The sequence below is a fragment of the Cervus canadensis genome, chromosome 17 (genome assembly GCF_019320065.1).
Source record: "Cervus canadensis isolate Bull #8, Minnesota chromosome 17, ASM1932006v1, whole genome shotgun sequence".
In the NCBI taxonomy this organism is placed as follows: Eukaryota; Metazoa; Chordata; class Mammalia; order Artiodactyla; family Cervidae; genus Cervus; species Cervus canadensis.
In genome coordinates this window covers 62031148-62051878 of record NC_057402.1, presented here as the reverse complement: position 1 = coordinate 62051878, position 20731 = coordinate 62031148, and the positions used below count along the sequence as shown (strand labels likewise).

General features: G+C 51.5%; 1 protein-coding gene across 1 annotated transcript in view; it reads left to right on the top strand.

Moving 5' to 3' along the window:
• Nucleotides 1-20731, top strand: part of ALDH1A3 (aldehyde dehydrogenase 1 family member A3) — a 38471-nt gene that overhangs the window by 12869 nt on the left and 4871 nt on the right. The window contains exons 5-12 of the mRNA XM_043490269.1: nucleotides 320-381; nucleotides 2690-2818; nucleotides 4351-4464; nucleotides 6623-6725; nucleotides 8991-9175; nucleotides 16498-16662; nucleotides 18008-18165; nucleotides 18928-19002. Of these exons, the coding sequence (XP_043346204.1) occupies nucleotides 320-381; nucleotides 2690-2818; nucleotides 4351-4464; nucleotides 6623-6725; nucleotides 8991-9175; nucleotides 16498-16662; nucleotides 18008-18165; nucleotides 18928-19002 (991 nt within the window). The remainder of the gene's footprint in view (nucleotides 1-319; nucleotides 382-2689; nucleotides 2819-4350; nucleotides 4465-6622; nucleotides 6726-8990; nucleotides 9176-16497; nucleotides 16663-18007; nucleotides 18166-18927; nucleotides 19003-20731) is intronic.

Here is a 20731-nt window from a genome sequence, read left to right as displayed (position 1 = left end):
AGGACTCCCGGCTGCGTCCGGGCATTCTTGGGGGCCATGTCTTCTTTCTCCTTCAAGCAGCCTCTCCAGAGCTCCCTCTGGTTTCTCTCCAGAGCATCCTCCCCACGCCGCCTGGCAAAAGAAACGGCACTGTGCCAATTCCTCCTCTAAAGAATTTTGCTTTTGAAATTGAGTTAAAAATCACTTTTTTATGAAACAGATAGAACTTAGAGTTGAGGATTTGGTGGGCGTCTGGGTTTCTTTCTTGTCTTTTTAACTACTTAGGATTCCTAAGCTAGTTTCACGAGAGCATGTCTTCTCTGTTTAATCTCTCTTCCAGATGACAATGTCGTGTGTTTCACCAGGCACGAGCCCGTTGGTGTGTGCGGGGCCATCACTCCTGTGAGTGTGCCAGCTTTTCTCGCTAGATCTGTAGATCCCACTCCACTGCACTGCGGTCTTTGGAACCGGTCTCTAATGGGTTTTGCTTTGACTGCACGGCACTAACGGAGCATTGCAGTGTGGCATGGTCCTTGATGCTTGGGGGCCGAGATGGATCCAACCCCATTCCTGCTCTCAAGGGGCCAATTCCAGGAATGCAGCAGAAGACACATGGACTCCAACCAGAGGGGTCAGGAATGGTCAGCTCCCTTTGGGCAGTAGGCTCTCAACTGGGCCTTGAAGGATAGGAAAGAGTTGTTCCCCAGGACAAACGGGTTTCTGAGCATAGGAATGGCCTGCAGAAGGGTGGAGAAGTGTCTGGCTACTTGGAGGCAGCAGCGGGATAGCTGGCGAGGTGGGGGCTTAGGCAGGGACAAAGCGAGAATAAGGAGGCGCACCCAGCCGGTGGTGCGGCCCAGCGTCTAGCACGCCATGCTGCCCAGGGCCCAGGACTTCACTCTCGGGATAGGGGAGAGCCTGGCAGGTGCCAGGCTTGCCGTGATGCTGCTGTCTGTGGGAGGAAGGCCCAGGCCGCTGCAGCAGCTTTGGAGGCAGTCAGCAGCGTGGAGAGGCTTGGAGAAGCGCTCTCCGGGGGGTAAGGAAGGGATGATGCTTCAGCAGTCAGTTTTGAGAGCCAGTCATTGGTCCAACCAGAGGTGCTCTTGTCCATCAAGTTGGGAGGGGGTCCCCTAAAGATGGATGTCGAGTGAGAAGAGAAGAGGGCCCAGGGGAGTCCCATGGACTACTAAGGAATGAACAGCCAGGGTCAGGGGCCCCCCAGGGACACATTTTCAGAAAGAGACTGCAGTATATGGGGTCATCTCCTACCTGGAAATTCAAAATGACAGAGACACATACTGTTAGATGTGCTCCCCAAGAGAGGTGCTGGCGGCATCTTCAATGTAGCTGGGGGCCAATGGAAAGGGAGCTGGGCATGTGGGCTTGGGCCTTCCAGAGCTGCAGTGAGAGAGAAGGGAGCCGGGAGGAGAGGCAGAGGCCAGAAGAAGGTGCAGGTTTGCTTTTCTGGAGGGGGGGAGCTGATGGCATCTGTGTGCTCAGGAGTGGGGGTCTTGAAGACGAGCAGACCCTGGGGACCAGCGGGGCGGTGCCTGCTGTCATCAGCCAACCTCACGGGCCCCTGGGACCTGGGGTGTTCTGGTTGGTGTATAGTGGTAGGAATTTCAGACAGAGCTGGGGGAGAAATCCAGCTGGCCGTTCATCAGCCTTGCCAGGGGAGAGGCATCCTTGGTGCCTAAGGGGCCAAATGGGGGGATTGGGCACAGGGATGAGGGCTGGTTAGAATCAATCTCGCCACGCTCTTGGAGATACTCGGTTTCACCTCGTCTCACCAAAGGTGACGCTTAGGCAACAGTGCGGTGAGGAAACGAGCCTGGCTGTGAATCTGGCCTTCGTCTGACAGTTGTGACCTTGGTCCAGTGAGCTCACCCTCTGCGCCGCGTCCCCTCTTCTGTCGAGGGGAGTGGCAGTGTGACTGCCCCCGCACAGGTGTGTCGGGATCAGATGAGTTCAGCATTTGGAACTGCACCAGGCTCACAGTGGACGTCTAGTGGGCGAGGGTGCTTCTCGGGCCTGATACCAGAGAGACTTTGGTGTCCCTGCCTCTGTGGTGAAAGGAGGACAAGAAAGTGTTTTCCAAAATAAATGTCACCAAACACCCATCGGGCAGGGGTCAGTATGTGCTCTGTAGGAAGAGAGATAGGGTGGCATCTGAGTTGAGGAGAGGCAGGCCTCGTTCCTTTGGGTTTTTCCCAGATACTAACTTGCTGATGGCATTGTTAACCTGCAGGAGGAGATGGTAGCACACCTAGAGCAGTATCCTCTTTGCAGTGACCACCTATTAGCATCTCCTAGGATGCAGTTCAGGAGATGCTGGGCAGGAATGCAGTTCTGATCATTGCATGCTCCTGTTGCTCCTGCTTAGTTGCTTCATTCATGTCTGATCTGTGCGACCCCATGGACTATACGAGGACCCTGCCAGCTCCTCTGCCCATGGCACTCTCTAGGCAAGAATACTGGAGTGGGTAGCCATTCCCTCCTCTGGGGGACTCTTCCTGACCCAGGGATCAAACCCAGGGCTCTCGTACTACAGATAGGTTCTTTACCCCTGAGCCAGCAAGGAAGCCCCAGATGGTTGCACACCCCACATCTAAACCATGCAGAGCAAGTGCTCCACGCAGGCATCCCTGGGCCTTGGGGACGGCGTCGTGGGCAGCCCTGGGGCCCCCAACCCCTCTGTGTTCTGCTGCAGTGGAACTTCCCTCTGCTGATGCTGGTGTGGAAGCTGGCTCCAGCTCTCTGCTGCGGGAACACTGTGGTCTTGAAGCCGGCGGAGCAGACCCCCCTCACCGCGCTCTACCTGGGCTCTCTGATCAAAGAGGTGAGACGTCCCAGGAGAAAATGCTCTGTGTTATCAGGAATGTTCCCACTCCCGGGAGCCGGGCCGCCGCCAGAGACGAGCCTGCCCTGCAGAGTTGGGCCATGCGTGCCAGCGCCCGCCGGCTCCCGGCTGAGTGGGACAGGAATGCCTCCTGGTTTCACTTGGCAGCTGCTCCTCCCCGCTCCTGCTTGTGGCCACTGAACTAGAACGGACTCCATTCCTCCCGCTGATCCTAATGAGAGTGTTTATTCTGATGACGAGCTCAAACCTGTGGTCTCAGGCCAAATGTTTTGTCTAGAGAATTTACAAGGGGGTCGCTTGAGAGGTGACTTCTCCAGACCCAGTCTGTGCGGTGTCCGTCCTTCTCCTGGAGCTGTGACCCCACCAGTTCTCCCGGAGGGTCTGCTGTGAGCCCCAGCCTCCTCCGCATTCCTGGCTCTCGGACGCCTGTCCTCTCCCTGGCAGCCTCCACTTGGGGAGACGAGCCACCCAAAGAGCCACCTCCTTCCAGACACACCTGGTGATGTATTTCAGTCATTCTGTCCCCAGCGTGTATGCTGCAAAGATTTTTTTTTAAAGAAACAGGAAGAGGGATGGGAGGAAAGGTCTATTCATTTCGCCTCTTAGCCAGGCCAACACTACCGGGAAGCGAAACATTTACTGTTTAGATGTAGGGCAGCAGAGCCAGCAACTCACCGGTTTTCCACTCTCCTCTGACCGGTGGTGTGGGACCTGATGGCATCATATAATTAGACTTACAGATTCTAAAGTCACAGTTGTTTTAAAAAGTGTTTAGGAAAACTGAAGACTGGAGCTCCATGTCCTAAAATCTTGCATTTCTGAATTAACGTGTTTTATTAATAACAAAGAGAATGGCATCCCCCAGTGGAAGAGCGTTCCTCACCCCCAGCTCATTTGTGCTGCTCTTGGTTAATAAAAATCACCTAGCATGTACAGAGCACCACGTGAATGAAACATTGCTCCCCACCTTCAGGATGTGCTAGCTCTCAGAGTGACCCAGGGTTAACAGTCAGGGACTTTGAGGGAGTGAGACCATACTGCCATTTGGAACATTAATAGGACAGATTTTAAAAACGTAAGTTGAAGCCCAGGAAGTGTATTTTGCAGATGCCTCTGAGCCTAGGGGCTGTGACCAAGGTGTCCCTGCTCCCTCAACACACAGACAGACACAGACACACAGAGAGAGATCCATACAGACTCTCTCTCTCTCACACACACACACACACACACACACACACACAGATCCATGCAGACACACACAGAATGGTGCTCTGTTACAAAGGGCCGCTGCCATTTTGTTCAGAAGCCCTTTGGGGTAGGCAGGCCACTTGGAAGAGGGGTATAGGCCTTACCCCGTCCCACCCACTCACTGGCTGACTGGGTCTGGTCCTGGAGAGGTTGTCGGACCCAGGCCCAAGCTTCCAGGGGAGGCTGCCACTCTGCTCAGGGGCCTCACCCAGCCGTGGCTCTCCCAGCCTCCTCCTCTGACCACCGCCTCGATTTCCTCCCAGGTGGGATTCCCTCCGGGCGTGGTGAACATCGTGCCGGGATTTGGGCCCACAGTGGGAGCAGCGATTTCTTCTCACCCTCAGATCAACAAGATAGCCTTCACTGGGTCCACAGAGGTAACTCTCCTTACTGGCCGTGGGGGCCAGCAACTGTCGCTGGGAATTTTTCCTTTAGAGGCTAAACTGTGATGCATCCCTGTGCTAAATCTGACCCCACTTTGGTACATAGCAATAGTAAAAAAAAAAAAAAAAGTTACTGGTCCAGTTTCCAAACTAAATAAATATCTAATTTATTTGTTCAGATGCCTCAGAATAAAATACTGTTAGATAAGATAAAAATGTGAAATAGCCATAGGATAAACAGCATAATTAAGGTTAAAAAAAAAACAAGCCTAGGGTGACTGGCAATATTGTAGTACCGATCACACATTTGAAAGTATCAACTTTTGATTCAGAAATTCCATTTTGAAGTAGCTGCTTAGCAATTACTATTTTCACGAGCATTTGAGGACATACTTTCCATTGTATTGTATCTATCCTATATGACGTTTACAGCCATTACAATAAGAGAAGCTGGGCTGAAGCACACACACAAATAGTAAACTGCAGGAAAGTATATACCACATATATATATGTATATATGTTTTGGAGAAGGAAACAGCAACCCACTCCAGTATTCTTGCCTGGAGAATTCTGTGGACCGAGGAGCCTGGTGAGGCTACAGTCCACGGGGTCACAAAGAGTCAGACACGACTGAGTGACTAACACTACTAGATATGTGTGTGTATGTACACCATTAGTAAAAGAGTGTGTGTAGATAAATAGAAATTGCGTGGAAAGACTCCCAAGAAATTCTCACTGTGGCCTCCTCGGTAAGTCCTGGGGCATTAACAGGTGAGGGGAGATAAAATCTTTCCCCTTTAATTTATATGTATCTATATGTGGAATTATTTCTAATGAGAAAGCACTAATGAGAAAGCACTTCTGTACTTAAAAAATAGATGGATAAAATCTCCCAGGCAATAAGTGTTCCTATCTCTCCTAGTTTTGTCCAGAGGGGGCCCCCAGCCCCTCTTCTGTGGCTGGTGGACAGGACCCTGAAGACGGGGCATGAGGGGTGGGGCAGAGAGGGCCCCCCACAGTGGGGATGAGGGGTGGGGCAGAGAGGGGTCCCCGCAGTGGGGGATGAGGGGTGGGGGCAGAGAGGGGTCCCCACAGTGGGGATGAGGGGTGGGGCAGAGAGGGGCCCCCGCAGTGGGGATGAGGGGTGGGGGATGAGGGGTGGGGGCAGAGAGGGGTCCCCACAGTGGGGATGAGGGGTGGGGGATGAGGGGTGGGGGCAGAGAAGGCCCCCTGCAGTGGGGATGAGGGATCGGGGCAGAGAGGCAGGGGCCCTCCACAGTGGGGATGAGGGGTGGGGGATGGGGGGTGGGACAGAGAGGGCCCCCCGCAGTGGGGATGAGGGGTGGGGGATGAGGGGTGGGGCAGAGCGGGGCTCCCCGCAGTGGCTCCCAGGTCTTCCGTCTTCTCCCTTACCGGGGGAGCGTCCCTGCCCCCGCTGCCCTCTCGGGACCGTGGGGCTGCCCGTGGGGCCCTCTGGGTTGTCCCGGAGCAGCAGCTGAGTGTCCTGCTTCATGCTGGCACCCTCCCCTCAGTCCTGGGGAGCCCAGCTCCGCCTCCTGTGGGCTGTCTGGCCCCTGCACGCCCTGGTCTCTGAGTCTGCTGGTCCTAAGCCGGTGGCCCCAGGACGAGGCACTGCTGGGCCAAGCCCCCCTCCAGTGGTATGGGGTGATGGGCACAGTTTGCAGAGTTACCAGGGTTACTTCACGGAGAAGCCTTCTCTCCCTGCCCCCGGGGCCCTCGGCGTGGGGTGCGTTTCCAGAGGATGGGCACCTTCCCGTCCTGCAGGTCAGGTCCCCCATTTCTCTAGCCCTCAGAGAGCCCCTCAGATCAGACCAAAGGACTGCACAGAGCGGCCGCCCCTCTGTCCCTCGGGTGAGACCGGCTGCTGCTGGTGGTGGGCGGCAGGAGAGGTCAGCTCCGCCGCCCGCCGTGGGTGGCCGTGGATGAGCCGCCAGGCCTGCGAGGCTCTGGTCCACCCCTGTGGCAAGCCGCTCAGAACCGGGATTCCAGCTGGGTCACGGTCGGGTCCAGGAGGAGACGCGGTGAGAGCCCAGGGCATGGACGGGGCAGCCCCACGGCCCAGGGCCTGCTCAGCTCGTCCCGCCACTTCAGCTCTGTCTGAGGCTTCTCCTGTCTGGTTTTCATCCTGAAGGTTGGGAAGCTGGTTAAAGAGGCGGCCTCCCACAGCAACCTGAAGAGGGTGACACTGGAGCTTGGCGGGAAGAACCCCTGCATCGTGTGTGCTGATGCCGACCGTGAGTCTCCCTGTTTCCGGGCATCCCAGAGGCTTCACTCCATCCATAGCTTTCTCCTCACTTCCTTGCCTGAGTCAGAACCAGTTGAGAAAAACAGGCACATGCGTCACAGGGATGCTTCTCCACCTCGGGTCATCCCACCATAAATAATAGGCAGACGGAGACCCAAAGGCTAGCTTTACTGGTGGTGGAAAGCCGCCCTGGAGGAGGGCATGTTTTATGTGTAGTCACAAGCGCCGCCTGTGTCTGCCCTTCGTGGCTGTTTTCCTTCCCTGTCCTTGCAGAGCTGGGGCTGTGACAAGTGGGTCTGGGTCTTCTTCAGAGCCCCTGTGTGGGGCTGGGGAGAGGCCAGGATGGGAGGACGGGCACCCCCACAGGCATTCATCACTCTGCCCTCCAGCTCAGTGCTGCCTGCGCTGCTTGCTGGCTCTCGAGGACGTGAGGTGTTCCTTTCTTCTTTGTCTCAAACCTGACAAATCAGAGGCCCGTGGCAGGGGCCCCTCAGGAGTGTCCTGCTGGCCTGGGTGCTGTCTCTCCCTTCACCACCTCTTCCCTGGGAAAGCCAGCCTGTCCAACAGCTTGTGTCTCACAAAACAATATTAAAATAAGCACTCTTCTGGGTTGCTGTGTCCAGAAGAGAGAATAAAGGGCCACGTCGGGCCGTGGCTGACCTGCTGACAGGGTCAACTGCCCAAAGGTGTGATTTCCCAAGTACACTAAAACACCTTTGCCTTGATGAGCACCTCCCTGCCTGCCCACTGGTGCCTGGGATGCCTCTCATGGAGTCCAAAGCCTTCTGTTCCATGCTCAGATAAGGTTGGAATTGCACATTTCCCCGAGAAGAAGTGACCATAGAGTCGTTTCTGGCCCAGGTGTAGGTCACTGGTAGCAGTTCTCCTCCTCGCAGTGGGCTCCCGGTGGGAGAGAGGGCTGGGTGAGGACTCAAGCGCCACTGAAGGAAGGGGAGCTGGGTGTGAAGACCGACTGCTCGTTTTCGCCTGGTTTGCTGCTTCTTACGGGAAGTGGGACCAGTGTTGCTAATGGTCTGTGCAGCCACGTGGGGCAGTCCTGGGCGCCGCCCCAGGTTGACCCACATTTGGAGCTTGAAGCTCCAGGCTCAGAGAGCAGGACTCCTGTTGTACCCTCCTGTAACTCCAGATCTGGGCACCCCTTCTGCCCGTCAGCTCACCCTCTTCCCTGCCAACTGGGAACCCTGCAGCAGAAACGCAGTCTGAGTGTTGGCTTGACAAGGGTCATAAACACCCATCTCCTCTTCCTCGGCTGGGCAGTGCCAGTCCAGAAAATTAAATCCTGGCAGAGCTGGCATCCCAGGCGTCATGTCAACAGTGACATGCCCCCGTCCCCCAACACTGCAGCTGCCCCCCTCTGGGTGTGGCAGGAAGTAAATGAGTTGTTCGGGAGCAGGGGCAGTTTGAAGCTGCCTAAGAGAAGGTGGGGTGCAGGCAGAGACAGACCCTTGTGACACTGTCCTGCTGTCGCAGTGACTGACTCAGAAGCCCTTGCTCTAACGACGGCTCTTAAAGCCCAGAGCAGCCTTCCTCAGACCGCCCGGAGAGCACTACTGGCTGATGTGGACCCTCCGCCCACGTCCAGGGGCCTGGCTCCTGCTTTGTGCAAAGGGAAGCTGCCCTGGATTTGGGGGGGCAGGCAGATGGGGTTTAGAAGCCCCTCAGTGAATGTCAGTGGTCTCTCTCCCTGAGCACCCTTGTAGTTCAGTTTGAGTGCCTGGTTTTATTTCAGAGTAGGTCTACAGTGCAGATCCAGCCTTCATCAGGCAGAATCAATACATTTTTTAAAACCCTTTTAAGTCACACATGGTGTTGTGTTCCTTTCATAAGGTCCCTCTTTTTACTCAAGGTGGAAAATTTTGGCCCCTTGAAAAAGTCTCACCAACTGGTCAACATCAATACTTACAAAAGGTTGTTTTATAGACCACTAGTCCCCAGAAAAGGAAGGGGAGGGATCAGTGGGCAAGGGAGATGGGATATGAACAGTCTCTGTGCTCATTAGTGCGGTAAAGATGCTGAGACGTCCGGCAGTCAGGGACCTATTTAACCCCAAACTCTGTGGACCCGAAAAACCCCATTCCCATCCTCTGCTTTTGGGAAACGCTGAGCAAAATTAATTTCTGCACCGCAGCCATTCTGAGGCCTGTTTTCCCGTGTGGGCAATTAGAGCTGCAGCTGTCGCCCGTCCGGCCCTAAAGACTTAATCGCTTCCTCTCCCCGCCGCCCCTCCCTGCAGTGAGCTTGGCGGTGGAGTGCGCCCATCAGGGAGTGTTCTTCAACCAAGGCCAGTGCTGCACGGCGGCCTCCAGGGTGTTCGTGGAGGAGCAGGTCTACGACGAGTTTGTCAGGCGGAGCGTGGAGTATGCCAAGAAGCGGCCGGTTGGAGACCCCTTTGACGTCAGGACCGAACAGGGGCCGCAGGTACCTGAGGTGTCACGTCCCAAGTGCACACTGGGGGGTTATGCAAACAGGCCTCCCGCCCTGCACAGCTCTGCTGCTCCCTGGATTCAGGGTCCCTCTTGAAGCAGGGGCTCCCTTACCCGCTTGCCTGCCCACTGAGGGCTGTTGTTCCCATGCTGACCGACAGTTCAGTCCCGTCAGGCCTTGGTAGGGTTATGAAATCAGAGTGGACACACAGACACTCGACTCTTCACGGCAGATAACAAACAGCGAGCTCTGGGCCTTGGTAGATGGGAGGCATTCCCAGTTCAGAAAGCCCTGTGCCTGAACCCTCCAGCCAGAGGCACCCCTTCTGTGAGCCGCAGCGTCCCCAGGAGAGAGCCTCAGGCAGACGCTGTATTGTTTGGCTGGCCTCTCTGCAGAAGCGAGTCGGAAGCCTGGCTGGAAACAGAGGGCAGGTGGAAGTGGCACTTGGGGTCAGAGGCCTAGCGGCGTCCGAGCCCATGTGCTCTACAGGACGAGGTGACCGTCAGACACCATCAGAACCCCAGTGGAAAGGGCTCAGATGATCAGGAAACATCCCTGAATGGCAGGACCGTGTCTCTGGCAGCCTGGTTTGCGAAGCTAACAACAGGATGAAAATGATCATAACCCTGAGGTTTAATAACCTTAGTAAAGGGCACATCCTGTATCACTTTCTAATTGTGCAGGGCAGCAGACGGATAAATATTTAAAAGAGGGCAGCCTAACCGTCCCATGAATTATTGAAATGGAGCTCAACAGCAACCCACTTTGCTTGTAGCCAAAGTCCTGCTCCAGCCAGGAAGTTTCAAATCACATGTCAGGACTCACCCATCTGTGCCTGTCCCGCGAGCTAGCTACTCACCCCCTGTGTTGGCCCCGTGTGTTTCCACGAGACGCCATGGAACTGAGGACAAATTTGGCTCTGGAATTTTATGAAAACCACAAGCTCCTTTCAAACCTCAGTTTCCTCATCTGGAAACTATTGATGAATATTAAGGAAATTTCAAGGCATCTAATAAGATTTTATTCTTTAAGAGGAGGGGCATTAAACACAGGCCCCCTAAGCTAGGTGGAAGTGAATATACATGACTTCAAGCCACATCAGTTAGGTGTTGCCTGACCATCCTTGGGGGGATGCCTTGGCTGGGGAGTGGGGAGGACCGTGTGGAAAAGGTGTGTGTCTGGCCACAGCGCCCACCTCTGCCTTGGCCCAGCCCACATGCTGTGGCTCTGGTGCCACGTGACCCTGGTGGAGAGAAATATCTCTCCTTGTGGCCAACACTCCGCTTCCTGTCAGGCCTCAATCCCAAACCCAGCAGTGGCCAGTGACGCAAAGTCCAGCGGCCTTGGTTGGATTTCAGGTATGAGTACAGACGTGGCCACAAGTCATTATCGAATCTGCTGTGATTGTGAAGCTAATCCAGGATCCAAGGGAAATATGTGAGCTGATCCATCCTAAGGAATCCCTTTTACCCCATCATGATTCGTAAGTCTCTTTCCAAGGTTTCAGGCTTGACTTCTGAACCCAGATATAGAAATCTCTTCCAGGAGAGCAGAGTGGTGTTGATTTCATCACTGCTTTTGATGCTGCTGCTGAAAGTCCTTTTGAAAATTCCCTTAAGCTGTCTAACTTCAGCGTATTATTTAGGGATGCTGTTGGGTTTTTTTTTTTTTTTCCTCCGAAAGTGCTTTTTCATCTACGTTAATAAGATTTTACTCTGAGAGGATTTACAGCTGTCTAAATAGTCCTGTCTATCTCATGCCAGTAAAACAACTAGCTGACCAGCTCAGGGTCCTCTGCAGGCAGCCGGCATGCTCCAAAATTATTCAGGTTTATTTGGCAACCAAGCAGAGAGATGCATGGACTCACGCGGCCGCCTGGTGCGGGGCAGGGTCCCAAGTCCCCTCCACTCTCTCCTCTCAGCAGAGTGGCTCGCCACCTTCGCTACCCTTGGGCCCTGCTTCTCTGTCTCTGGTGCGGTGCCCTGGCACAGCCCTCACTTCGTAGCAGGTTCTTCTGTACTGTGAGGCAGCAGCTGACATTCATGGAGGGTTATTAGATTTAAACAACATGTTCACACAGACTCATCAGGGAGAGTCAAATCTGGACGGGTAGAGTTTCCATGGAGACCTAGTACTGCTGCAGGATAGATGGTCTTGGAGGCAGAACATGGTCAGTGGCCACTGAAGGTCTGTAGTTTGATGAAGCCCCACAAACCTCCTGATCTCTAAAGAGGAGGCGAAAGCAATCCTGGCTTTTAACCCAAGACTTGGTTCACCCAGAGAGAAATTACCAGATTACCAGACCCGCTGTGACTTGAATTACTTTTTGAGATGGTAGTACATACACATGGGGGGCTTACCAGGTGGCAGAATGCAAAAGAATCTGCCCGCCAATGCAAGAGACACAGGAAACATGACTTTGATCTCTGGGTAGGAAGATCCCCTGGAGAAGGAAATGGCAACCCACTCCAGTATTCTTGCCTGGAAAGTCCCATGGACAGAGGAGCCTGGCAGACTACAGTCCTCGGGATCGCAAAGAGTCAGACATGACTGAGCAGCTGAGCACAAATACACATACAGATGGTCAAAAGCCAAAATACATATAAAGGTCAATAGTAAGAAAGCGCCCTTCCATTCATTCATAGACATGGGTATTACTCTTCCCTCCATGGGTATCCTGTGTGCTTGGTTCTTAGATGAAAATTCTCCAGAATTTTTGTATATACAAGCAAAATTGAGTATGTATATAAGAATGTAATATGAATTCTGGTTTCCCCTGCTTTTACCCCAAATACCTGTACACAATACTGTTTTGCAAATTGGTTTTCATCCCATAACAAGAAATTTGAAGCTTTCTGTACCATACCAAACCACGGGAACCTCCCTTGTTCTTTTCTGTAAGTACATAGAATTCCGCTGTATGAATCCAACAGAATTTTAGAAACATGTACTGATAAGCATGTGGGTGTGTGCAATCATGTACAGTGCCACAGAGTATGTCATTCTACACACATGCAAGGAAATCCACAGGACAAATTACCCAAATGGGATTGCTGAGTGAGAGCACATTTGTAATTTCTGTAAGCATGGCCAATTTACATTCCAAAAGGATGAACCAACTCATGCTCCTACCAACCTTGTATGAGTCTGCCTGTTTCTCCAGCCTTACTAACAGAATATGTATGGAGTTTTGCCCATCTGATAGTTAAAAATGATATCTCATTTGTTTTTAATGTACACATATCTCTTATGGGCTTCTCGGGTAGCTCAGCTGGTAAAGCATTCGCCTGCAATGTGGGAGACCTGGCTTCGATCCCTGGGGTGGGAAGGTCCCCTGGAGGAAGGCATGGCAACCCACTCCAGCATTGTTGCCTGGAGAAAGTCCATGGACAGAGGAGCCTGGTGGGCTACAGTTTATGGTGTCTGAAAGAGTCAGACATGACTGAGTGACTAAGCACAGCAGAGCATATAGCATAGCATATCTCTTATAATGAGTAAAGACGAACATATTAGTATTATGTTTAAAGGCCATTTATGTTCCCTTTTCTATCAACCATGCATGTGCTTTGCATATTTTTCACTTGTACTGTTGATCATTTTTTGTCACTTATAAGAATTCTTTACATCCTAGAAAGATTAGCTCTATTATGTGACTTGTCAATTTTTTCCAGTTTGTTGTTTTGCCCTTTGACTTTGCTTGTGATGCTTTTGCCTTCTTTTTTTACTTACTCAAAATTATTAATCATTTCTTCTTGGCTTCTGGATTTCAAGTCATAGAAAGGCCATCAGAACTCCTGTTTTACCAAGGCATTCTCCCACCTGAGAGATTTTGAAAACTTTTTATGACTTCACCTTTCATGATTAAGTCCTTATTCTATTTGGAATCTATCCTGGTACAAAGTGTGAGTTATGGATCATCTTGGTATTTTAACACTGAATCCACATTTCATGAGATGACTTGTAAAGGGGCTTGCATGGTTTGTGCCCACTCTTTCAAAGAAAGCCAGCCTGTGCCTCAAGGACAGAGTCATCCAAACGCACCATTCAGTTCAGTTTAGCCCCTCAGTCGTGTCCAACTCTTTGCAGACTGCAGCACGTCAGGCTTCCCTGTCCATCACCAACTCCCGGAGCTTGCTCATCATCAAGTAGATGATGCCATCCAACCATCTCATCCTCTGTTGTCCCCTCTCCTCTTGCCTTCAATCTTTCTCAGCATCAGGCTTTTCCAAGGAGTCAGTTATTCAGATCAGGTACCCAAGGTATTGGAGTTTCAATTTCAATATCAGTCCTTCCAATGAATATTCAGGACTGATTTTCTTTAGGATGGACTGGTTTGATCTCCTTGCAGTCCAAGGAACTCTCAAGAGTCATCTCCAACACCACAGTTCAAAAGCATAAATTCTTCGGTGCTTAGCTTTCTTTATGGTCCAACTCTCACATTCATATGTGACCACTGGAAAAACCATAGCTTTGACTAGGTGGACCTTTGTTGGTAAAGTGGATCTCTGCTTTTTAATATGTATTCTGGGTTTGTCATAGCTTTTCTTCCAAGGAGTAAGTGTCTTTTATTTTCATGGCTGAAGTCACCACCTGCAGTGATTTTGGAGCCCAGAAAAATAAAGTCAGCCACTGTTTCCCCATCTATTTCCCATGAAGTGATGGGACCAGATGCCATGAGCTTAGTTTTCTGAATGTTGAGTTTTAAGCCAACTTTTTCACTCTCATTTTCAATTTATCAAGAGGCTATTTAGTTCTTCTTCACTTTCTGCCAAAAGGGTGGTGTCATCTGCATATCTGAGGTTATTGATATTTCTCCTGAAATCTTGATTCCAGCTTGTGCTTTATCCAGCCCGGCATTTCACGTGATGTACTCTGCATAGAAGTTAAATAAGCAGGGTGACAATATACAGCCTTGATGTACTCCATTCCCAATTTGGACCAGTCTATTGTTCATGTCCGGTTCTAACTGTGGCTTCTTGACCTGCATACAGGTTTCTCAAGAAGCAGGTAAGGTGGTCTGGTATTCCCATCTTTTGAAGAATTTTCCACAGTTTGTTGTGATCCACACAGTTAAAGGCTCTAGAGTAGTCAATGAAGCAGAAGTAGATGTTTTGTTTTTAATTCTCTTGCTTTTTCGATGATCCAACAGTTGTTGGCAATTTGATCTCTTGTTCCTCTACCTTTTCTAAATCCAGCTTGAACATCTGGAAGTTCTCAGTTCACATACTGCAGAAGCCTCACTTGGAGAATTTGAGGACTGCTTTTCTAGCATGTGAGATGAGTGTAATTGTGAGGTAGTTTGAACATTCTTTGGGATTGGAATGAAAACTGACCTTTTCCAGTCCTGTGGCCACTGCTGAGTTTTCCAAATTAGATGGCATAATGAGTGCAGCACTTTTCACAGCATCATCTTTTAGGATTTGAAATAGCTCAGGTGGAATTCCATCACCTCCACTAGCTTTGTTCATAGTGAACTCCTATGTAGTGATGCTTCCTAAGGCCCACTTGACTTTGGACTCCAGGATATCTAGCTCTAGGTGGGTGATCACACCATTGTGGTTATCTGGGTCATTATGATCTTTTTTTCTATAGTTTTTCTGTGTATTCTTGCCACCTCTTCTTAATATCTTGTGCTTCTGTTAGGTCCATACCATTTCGGCTCTTTATTTTGCATGAAGTGTTCCTTGGTATTTCTAATTTTCTTTCCCATTCTGTTGTTTTCCTCTATTTCTTTGCATTGATCACTTAGGCCCTTTTATCTCTCCTTGCTATTCTTTTGGAACTCTGCATTTAGATGGATATGTCTTTCCTTTTCTCCTTAGGTTTGGTTATTTTTTATTCCAATTTGTTTAAGTTGAGCCACTTTTTTACCTGAAAGTCACAGCTACAGCAAACCTATCTAACAAAGCTCTGTCTATTCTAGCCAGAGAGAGAGGGATTTACGACAGAGTCAGGGTAAGAACAGGGTTCCCATGGACTTGGGAAGAATGACCATTTTGAGTGGGGAGAGCACTTCCCCACCATGAGTCTCCCAGAGAGGGGCCCTTTGCCAGCTGGTTGAGTATAGCATCCACAAGCTGGGTATTTATAGGATACACTCCAGCCCAGGAGATCCCTTAAACAAAGTGGCAGAAAGTGGAGCTCTTCCGATGAGCTGGCTTCCCACCAACCCGGAGCAGCCTCTCTACCCCCTTGACCCTCTATTTTGTGTCCACGGGTGATGATTAAGGTTGTCAGCATTATTTCTCACTTCTCTGCCCTGTGGATGGAGATTTCCAGTAAGTGTTACACCCTGATCTGTGGTGCCCTAGGAGCAGTGTGCAGTTTTGCCAGATAAAATGCATGGCAACTAGTTCAAATGCTGAAGATGAAGCTCCGATATTTAGCCACCTGATGCAAAGAGAAGACTCATTGGAAAAGATCCTGATGCTGGGATAGATTGAGGGCAGGAGGACAAAGGTCACAGAGGATGAGATGGTTGTATGGCATCACCGACTCAACGGACATGAGTTTGAGCAAACTCCAGGAGATGGTGAAGGACAGGGAAGCCTGGTGTGCTGCAGTCCATGGGGTCACAAATAGTCAGACACAACTTAGTAACTAAACAATAACAACCCAGTTCAGATAAACAGTGGATGCATTTTTAGCATAACCATCTCCTAAATATTGTTGGGGATTTGCTTGTACTTTAAAAATTGTTTCTTGTTTTCTTAGGAATTCAAATTTAATTGAGTATCTTGTAGCTTTATTTGCTAAATCTGACAACCCTAGAAAGATGCAAGAATTAGAACCAAGAATATGACCACTTCACATCTTGTTTCACCCATGGATTTGCTTAAGAACACAGCTTCCCTGATGGCTAAGCGGGTATAGAATCCGCCTGCAATGTAGGAGACACAGGAGATGTGGGTTCCATCCCTGGGTTGGGAAGATCCCCTGGAGAAGGAAATGACAACCCACTCCAGTATTCTTGCCTGGAAAGTCCCATGGACAAGGGAGTCTGGCGGGCTGCAGTCCAGAGGGTTGCAAAAGAGTCAGACGTGACTGAGTGACTAAGCACACATCACCCATGGAGGGGGTCAGATGTATGAATAAACTCATACCTGGAGAGGATGAGAACAGCCCATCTCTCTCCTGCCCCAGATAACCTAGATTTGTGCATTGGAGCAACATTTGCATACAAGGCACATCTGGTCCACGAATTTTGTCTTGGCTAGAACGTAATGAGGTCAGCCACCACACAGGAGGCTGTTGGACACATAAGCTGGAAGCCACCATCCAGAAAGAAGCCAAGCTTACCTCTCTCTGTTTTGCAGATTGACCAGAAGCAGTTTGACAAAATCCTCGATCTGATCGAGAGCGGAAAGAAGGAGGGAGCCAAGCTGGAATGTGGGGGCTCCGCCTTGGAAGACAGGGGGCTCTTCATCAAACCCACTGTCTTCTCAGAAGTTACGGACACCATGCGGATCGCTAAAGAGGAGGTCAGGGGGCTGCGGGGAAAACCATGTCCTGTGCTGAGCTGGGGCCTTGGGGGTGGGAAAAGGGGCTGGGCCTCTCAAAAGAGCCTTCTCCAGGGCCAAGGGATCCCCGAAGGCTTTGGGAGGGGAGTGTTTTCCTTTCTCTGTGGTCTCTTCCCTCTCCTCTGGGCAGTTGTCCTGCCCCGGGACCCCGGAGCTCTGTGTAGAGCTTGTCCTAACCCCCATTTCCGTGCCTTGCTCATCCTCTCTGGGGAACAACAGCCCCTCTTCTGTGTTCTGACGTGTCCTCAGGTTAGCTGGGGGTGGAGAGCCATTGCAACCTGTGCTCTTAACATAAACTGAGCCGGGGATTCAGGGTCCAAAGCCGCATTCACTTCCCCCAGACCACACCTAAATGGTAACTGTTCATTCCAAAGACCTGTCCTGACTAGAAGTCTCTTAGAAGTTGTCCATCATGGGCATCCTTGGAAGTGGTGGAAATTAGGGTAACTCCAGTAAGAGTGTAATTCTGTCTTTCGGGGCCACTGTTAAGCTAGCTGGAACCAGTTCCCACCTGGGTCTCAGGTGCTCGGACCCCAGGCTGTGGCATTTTTGGGGCACATGAAAGAGGGAATCACTGCCAGAGTCTTGCTGGTATGAGCCTTTTATACACATTCTCCTTGAGATTTTTGGGGGGTTACTAACTGTACCGTAATGGCATGAGACTCAGCTGCTTAAATCTCTGTGAGATTTAAGCTCCTTGGGAACCAGGGGAGGTATTTTGGCAGGCTGACACTGTCCTCCTGGGCTGTGGTGCTGAACACTGAATCCGTTACAGGCTCCTTTCAAAATTACCTCTGAACGTTCAACCTGTAACTCTTTCCTTATATTTGCTGTGCTGCAGATGGTGACGAACACGTCATTCTTTCCCCTGGGAATTATTAGGGAAACATTTCAGGGCATCTTCCCTGATAGAAAACACAGCCCAGAGAGGCCAGGGCCCACAGTCTGTGCCTGCAAACACCCTTCACAGTAACTCTCCTGGGATGACTTTCAGAGTTGTCTGTGCCTTCCAGCATGTGAGGCTCCTCTGACGCTGGGGCTTCTAGACGTCCTGACCACAGTGACAGAGCTTCCACCCAACATAGTATTTTGGTGGTTATTTTTTTATTTTTGTTTAGTTCAGTCTTTTCCTTCAGATATCAACCATCGCACAGCTAAAAAGATGCTTGGGCGCTGTCCTTCAGTCATCCTCTCCTGGGTGTGAGCACTGGGTGTGTGAAAAGAGCGCACGGAAGGAGGTGCCTGCTCAGGGCACACATGCTTCACTCCGGCAGCCTCTCATTGCCATCCTTCCAATTAATCATAGATTTTTGGACCAGTGCAGCCAATACTGAAGTTCAAAAATATTGAAGAAGTGATCAAAAGAGCAAACAGCCTTGAATACGGACTCACGGCAGCTGTGTTCACAAAAAACCTTGATAAAGCACTGAAGCTGGCCTCCGCGTTAGAGTCTGGAACTGTCTGGTAAGTAGAGCGTGAGTGTCCAGCCCCCGAGCTGCCGGCCAGCTGGTCGCCTTACCCTTCTGTTAGCAGAGAGCTTTCCGTCCTGCGTTATGCACCACACACATCTGAGCACGTTGCCCCCACCTGTGACCACTTTCTGAGCGGGATGGTGTCATCATCTCCGTGTCACAGATGAGGGAATCGAGACGCAGAGAGACGGTGTGACTTGCCCAGGGTCACACAGCCAGCACGTAGCAGAGCAGAGCTCAGAGCCAGCCATTCAGCTCTGATGCGGGTGCTCTTGACCACCGTGTTGGACCTCCCCTTTTTATTCTAAGAGCAGCGCATGTTCTTGTGCAAAGTATGGATGAAAGTCCCTCTTTCACCAGTAATTCTGCTGATGACACTATCCTCGTTTTAAAGATAGTCTTAGAAGATAAATGTGAATTGGAGGCCAAGAAGCAGGAGAACTTTAAAATGAGTTCTGTCTCATTTCAGAGCTGATTCTTATTCCCTCAGGAAAATTCACCTCTGTCTTTTTCTCCCCTTGTCATTTCCTTCCTACCCCCGTGAGAAGACTTATACTTCACGATATTCAAACTTTAGTTTCTGGTGGTGAGAGCAAGAGGGCAGAGATTGAAAACACGGCTTTCCTGGTATAAAACCTGGACACAGACCGTCGCTTTGGCAATGCTCTGCCCCCGGCGCCTAGCGCCCTCAGCACTCAAGGGCTGGCCGGATCCTCTCCTGGTGACCACGAGCGTCTCTCTATTCTCTTTTCAGGATCAACTGCTACAATGCCATCTATGCACAGGCTCCGTTTGGTGGCTTCAAAATGTCGGGGAATGGCAGAGAACTGTAAGTGTTCCTGTCACTGCACGCCTGCCATAGGATAGTGGTGGGTGCTCAGTCCAGAGCCCTGCCCTGTGCTCGTGTGTGCCAGCCTGGGTCAGCTCTACCCATGGTCTGGGCTGGCCTCCCATCTTCTCTCCTCTCCCCCCTGCCCCACCCACACCCTCATGCCCCGGGACCGACCCCCAGCCTCAGCGACCCCCCAGCACCCAGCCCTCATGGAGCTATGCAGCAGGTGCTTGAACCTCCACCTGAGGACAGGGCAGGGCTGGGAAAGCAGGGAGGGTGGGCATTCTCCGCTGTCAGGATGTGGCCCTTCTGCCCACTAGCCAGGTCTCAGGACAGACCCTAGGGTCTCAGGCGTTTCCCCGGAGGGGTCCTGCGACATGCTGAGCCTCCCAGCCTGTCACACCGCATGCTCCTTCGCGGTTTCCTTCTGTCTCGCCCTTTGGGAAGCTGTGCTCCATCAGCCTAGACTGTGGTCTCCTGTGTCAGGCCCAAGATAAAAGGCCCTGCCTCCTGATTCCTTCACATGAAGGGTTAGGGCTTCAGCTGGCAAATTTCAGGCAGACACACACGTGCAGTCCACTGCAGGTGGGTACTGCCGCCGTCCCTGTTTCCGGATGAGAAAACTCAGGGCAGTCCTGTGCCTTCTCCAGGTCACACTGCCAGTAAGTGAGAAAGTTGGAACAGGACTCTTTTATTTATATGTGTACTCACTTATTCATTGGCTGTGATGGGGCTTCATTGCTGCGGGGCCTTTTCTCTAGTGGCGGCTGGTGGGAGCTATTCTTCCTCGTGCTGTGCGGGCTTCTGACTGCAGTGACTTCTCTTGCGGGGCACCGGGCTCTGGAACACGTGCTTCGGTAATACGGTTCTAGAGCACAGGCTCAATAGTGTGGCATTGGGCTCGGTCACTCTGTGGCACGTGGGATCTTCCTGGATTGGGGATCCAACCCACGCCTCCTGTGTTGACAGGTGGCTTCCTTCTAACCCTGAACCACCAGGGAAGCCCCTGAGGTTGAACTCTTAAATCTGGCACACCACAGGGCCTTGCTCCCCTGGGCTCCCCTCATCTGTCTCCTCTGCGCTGTGGCCTCAGCCAGCCCCCACAAGGTCCTCCTCTGGGGCCAGGCGCAGCCTCCACCCACAGCAAAATCTTCAGTCACTGAAGCAGATGTCCTTGGATGTCAGAGCTGCAGGAAGGGTGTGTGGGACTCACCTGACTCCTGGGCAGCTGACTCCTACCCTCTGTCCACTCCCTGCTTTCCTGGCCTGCGTCTTCCCCCTCCTCCGTGGTTCTGCCTATCCACTGCAGGAGGTCCTGGGGAGGACCCACTGCACCCAGGCCATGCATCATCCTGCTGATTAGCTGCAATGGGGACTTTTGTGGACATCTGTTTTTTTTGGCCCTTGGCATATATTTTTCCCAAAGTTTTTGACAATGTACTTTAACATAATCCACAAGGAGCCCGGAAACCGGCTCGAAAACCAATCCCCACTTTCAGTTGTTTCTAATTAATGTCTTCACATTGCAGTAAGTTCCCCTTTTCCATGTGGAGCCCCATGTGGTGGATTCCATGGTTTTCCCCGTCCCCAGGCTCCTGGCTTGGCGGGCTCTCTGCTGGCCACCCACGGGTCGCTCACGTCTCCCCCTGTGCAGATCTGGGAACAAAGCCTACAGTTTCTCCTCCTCCTGGGTGTTTTTCTTAATTCTTTGTTTTGCTTTGCAATA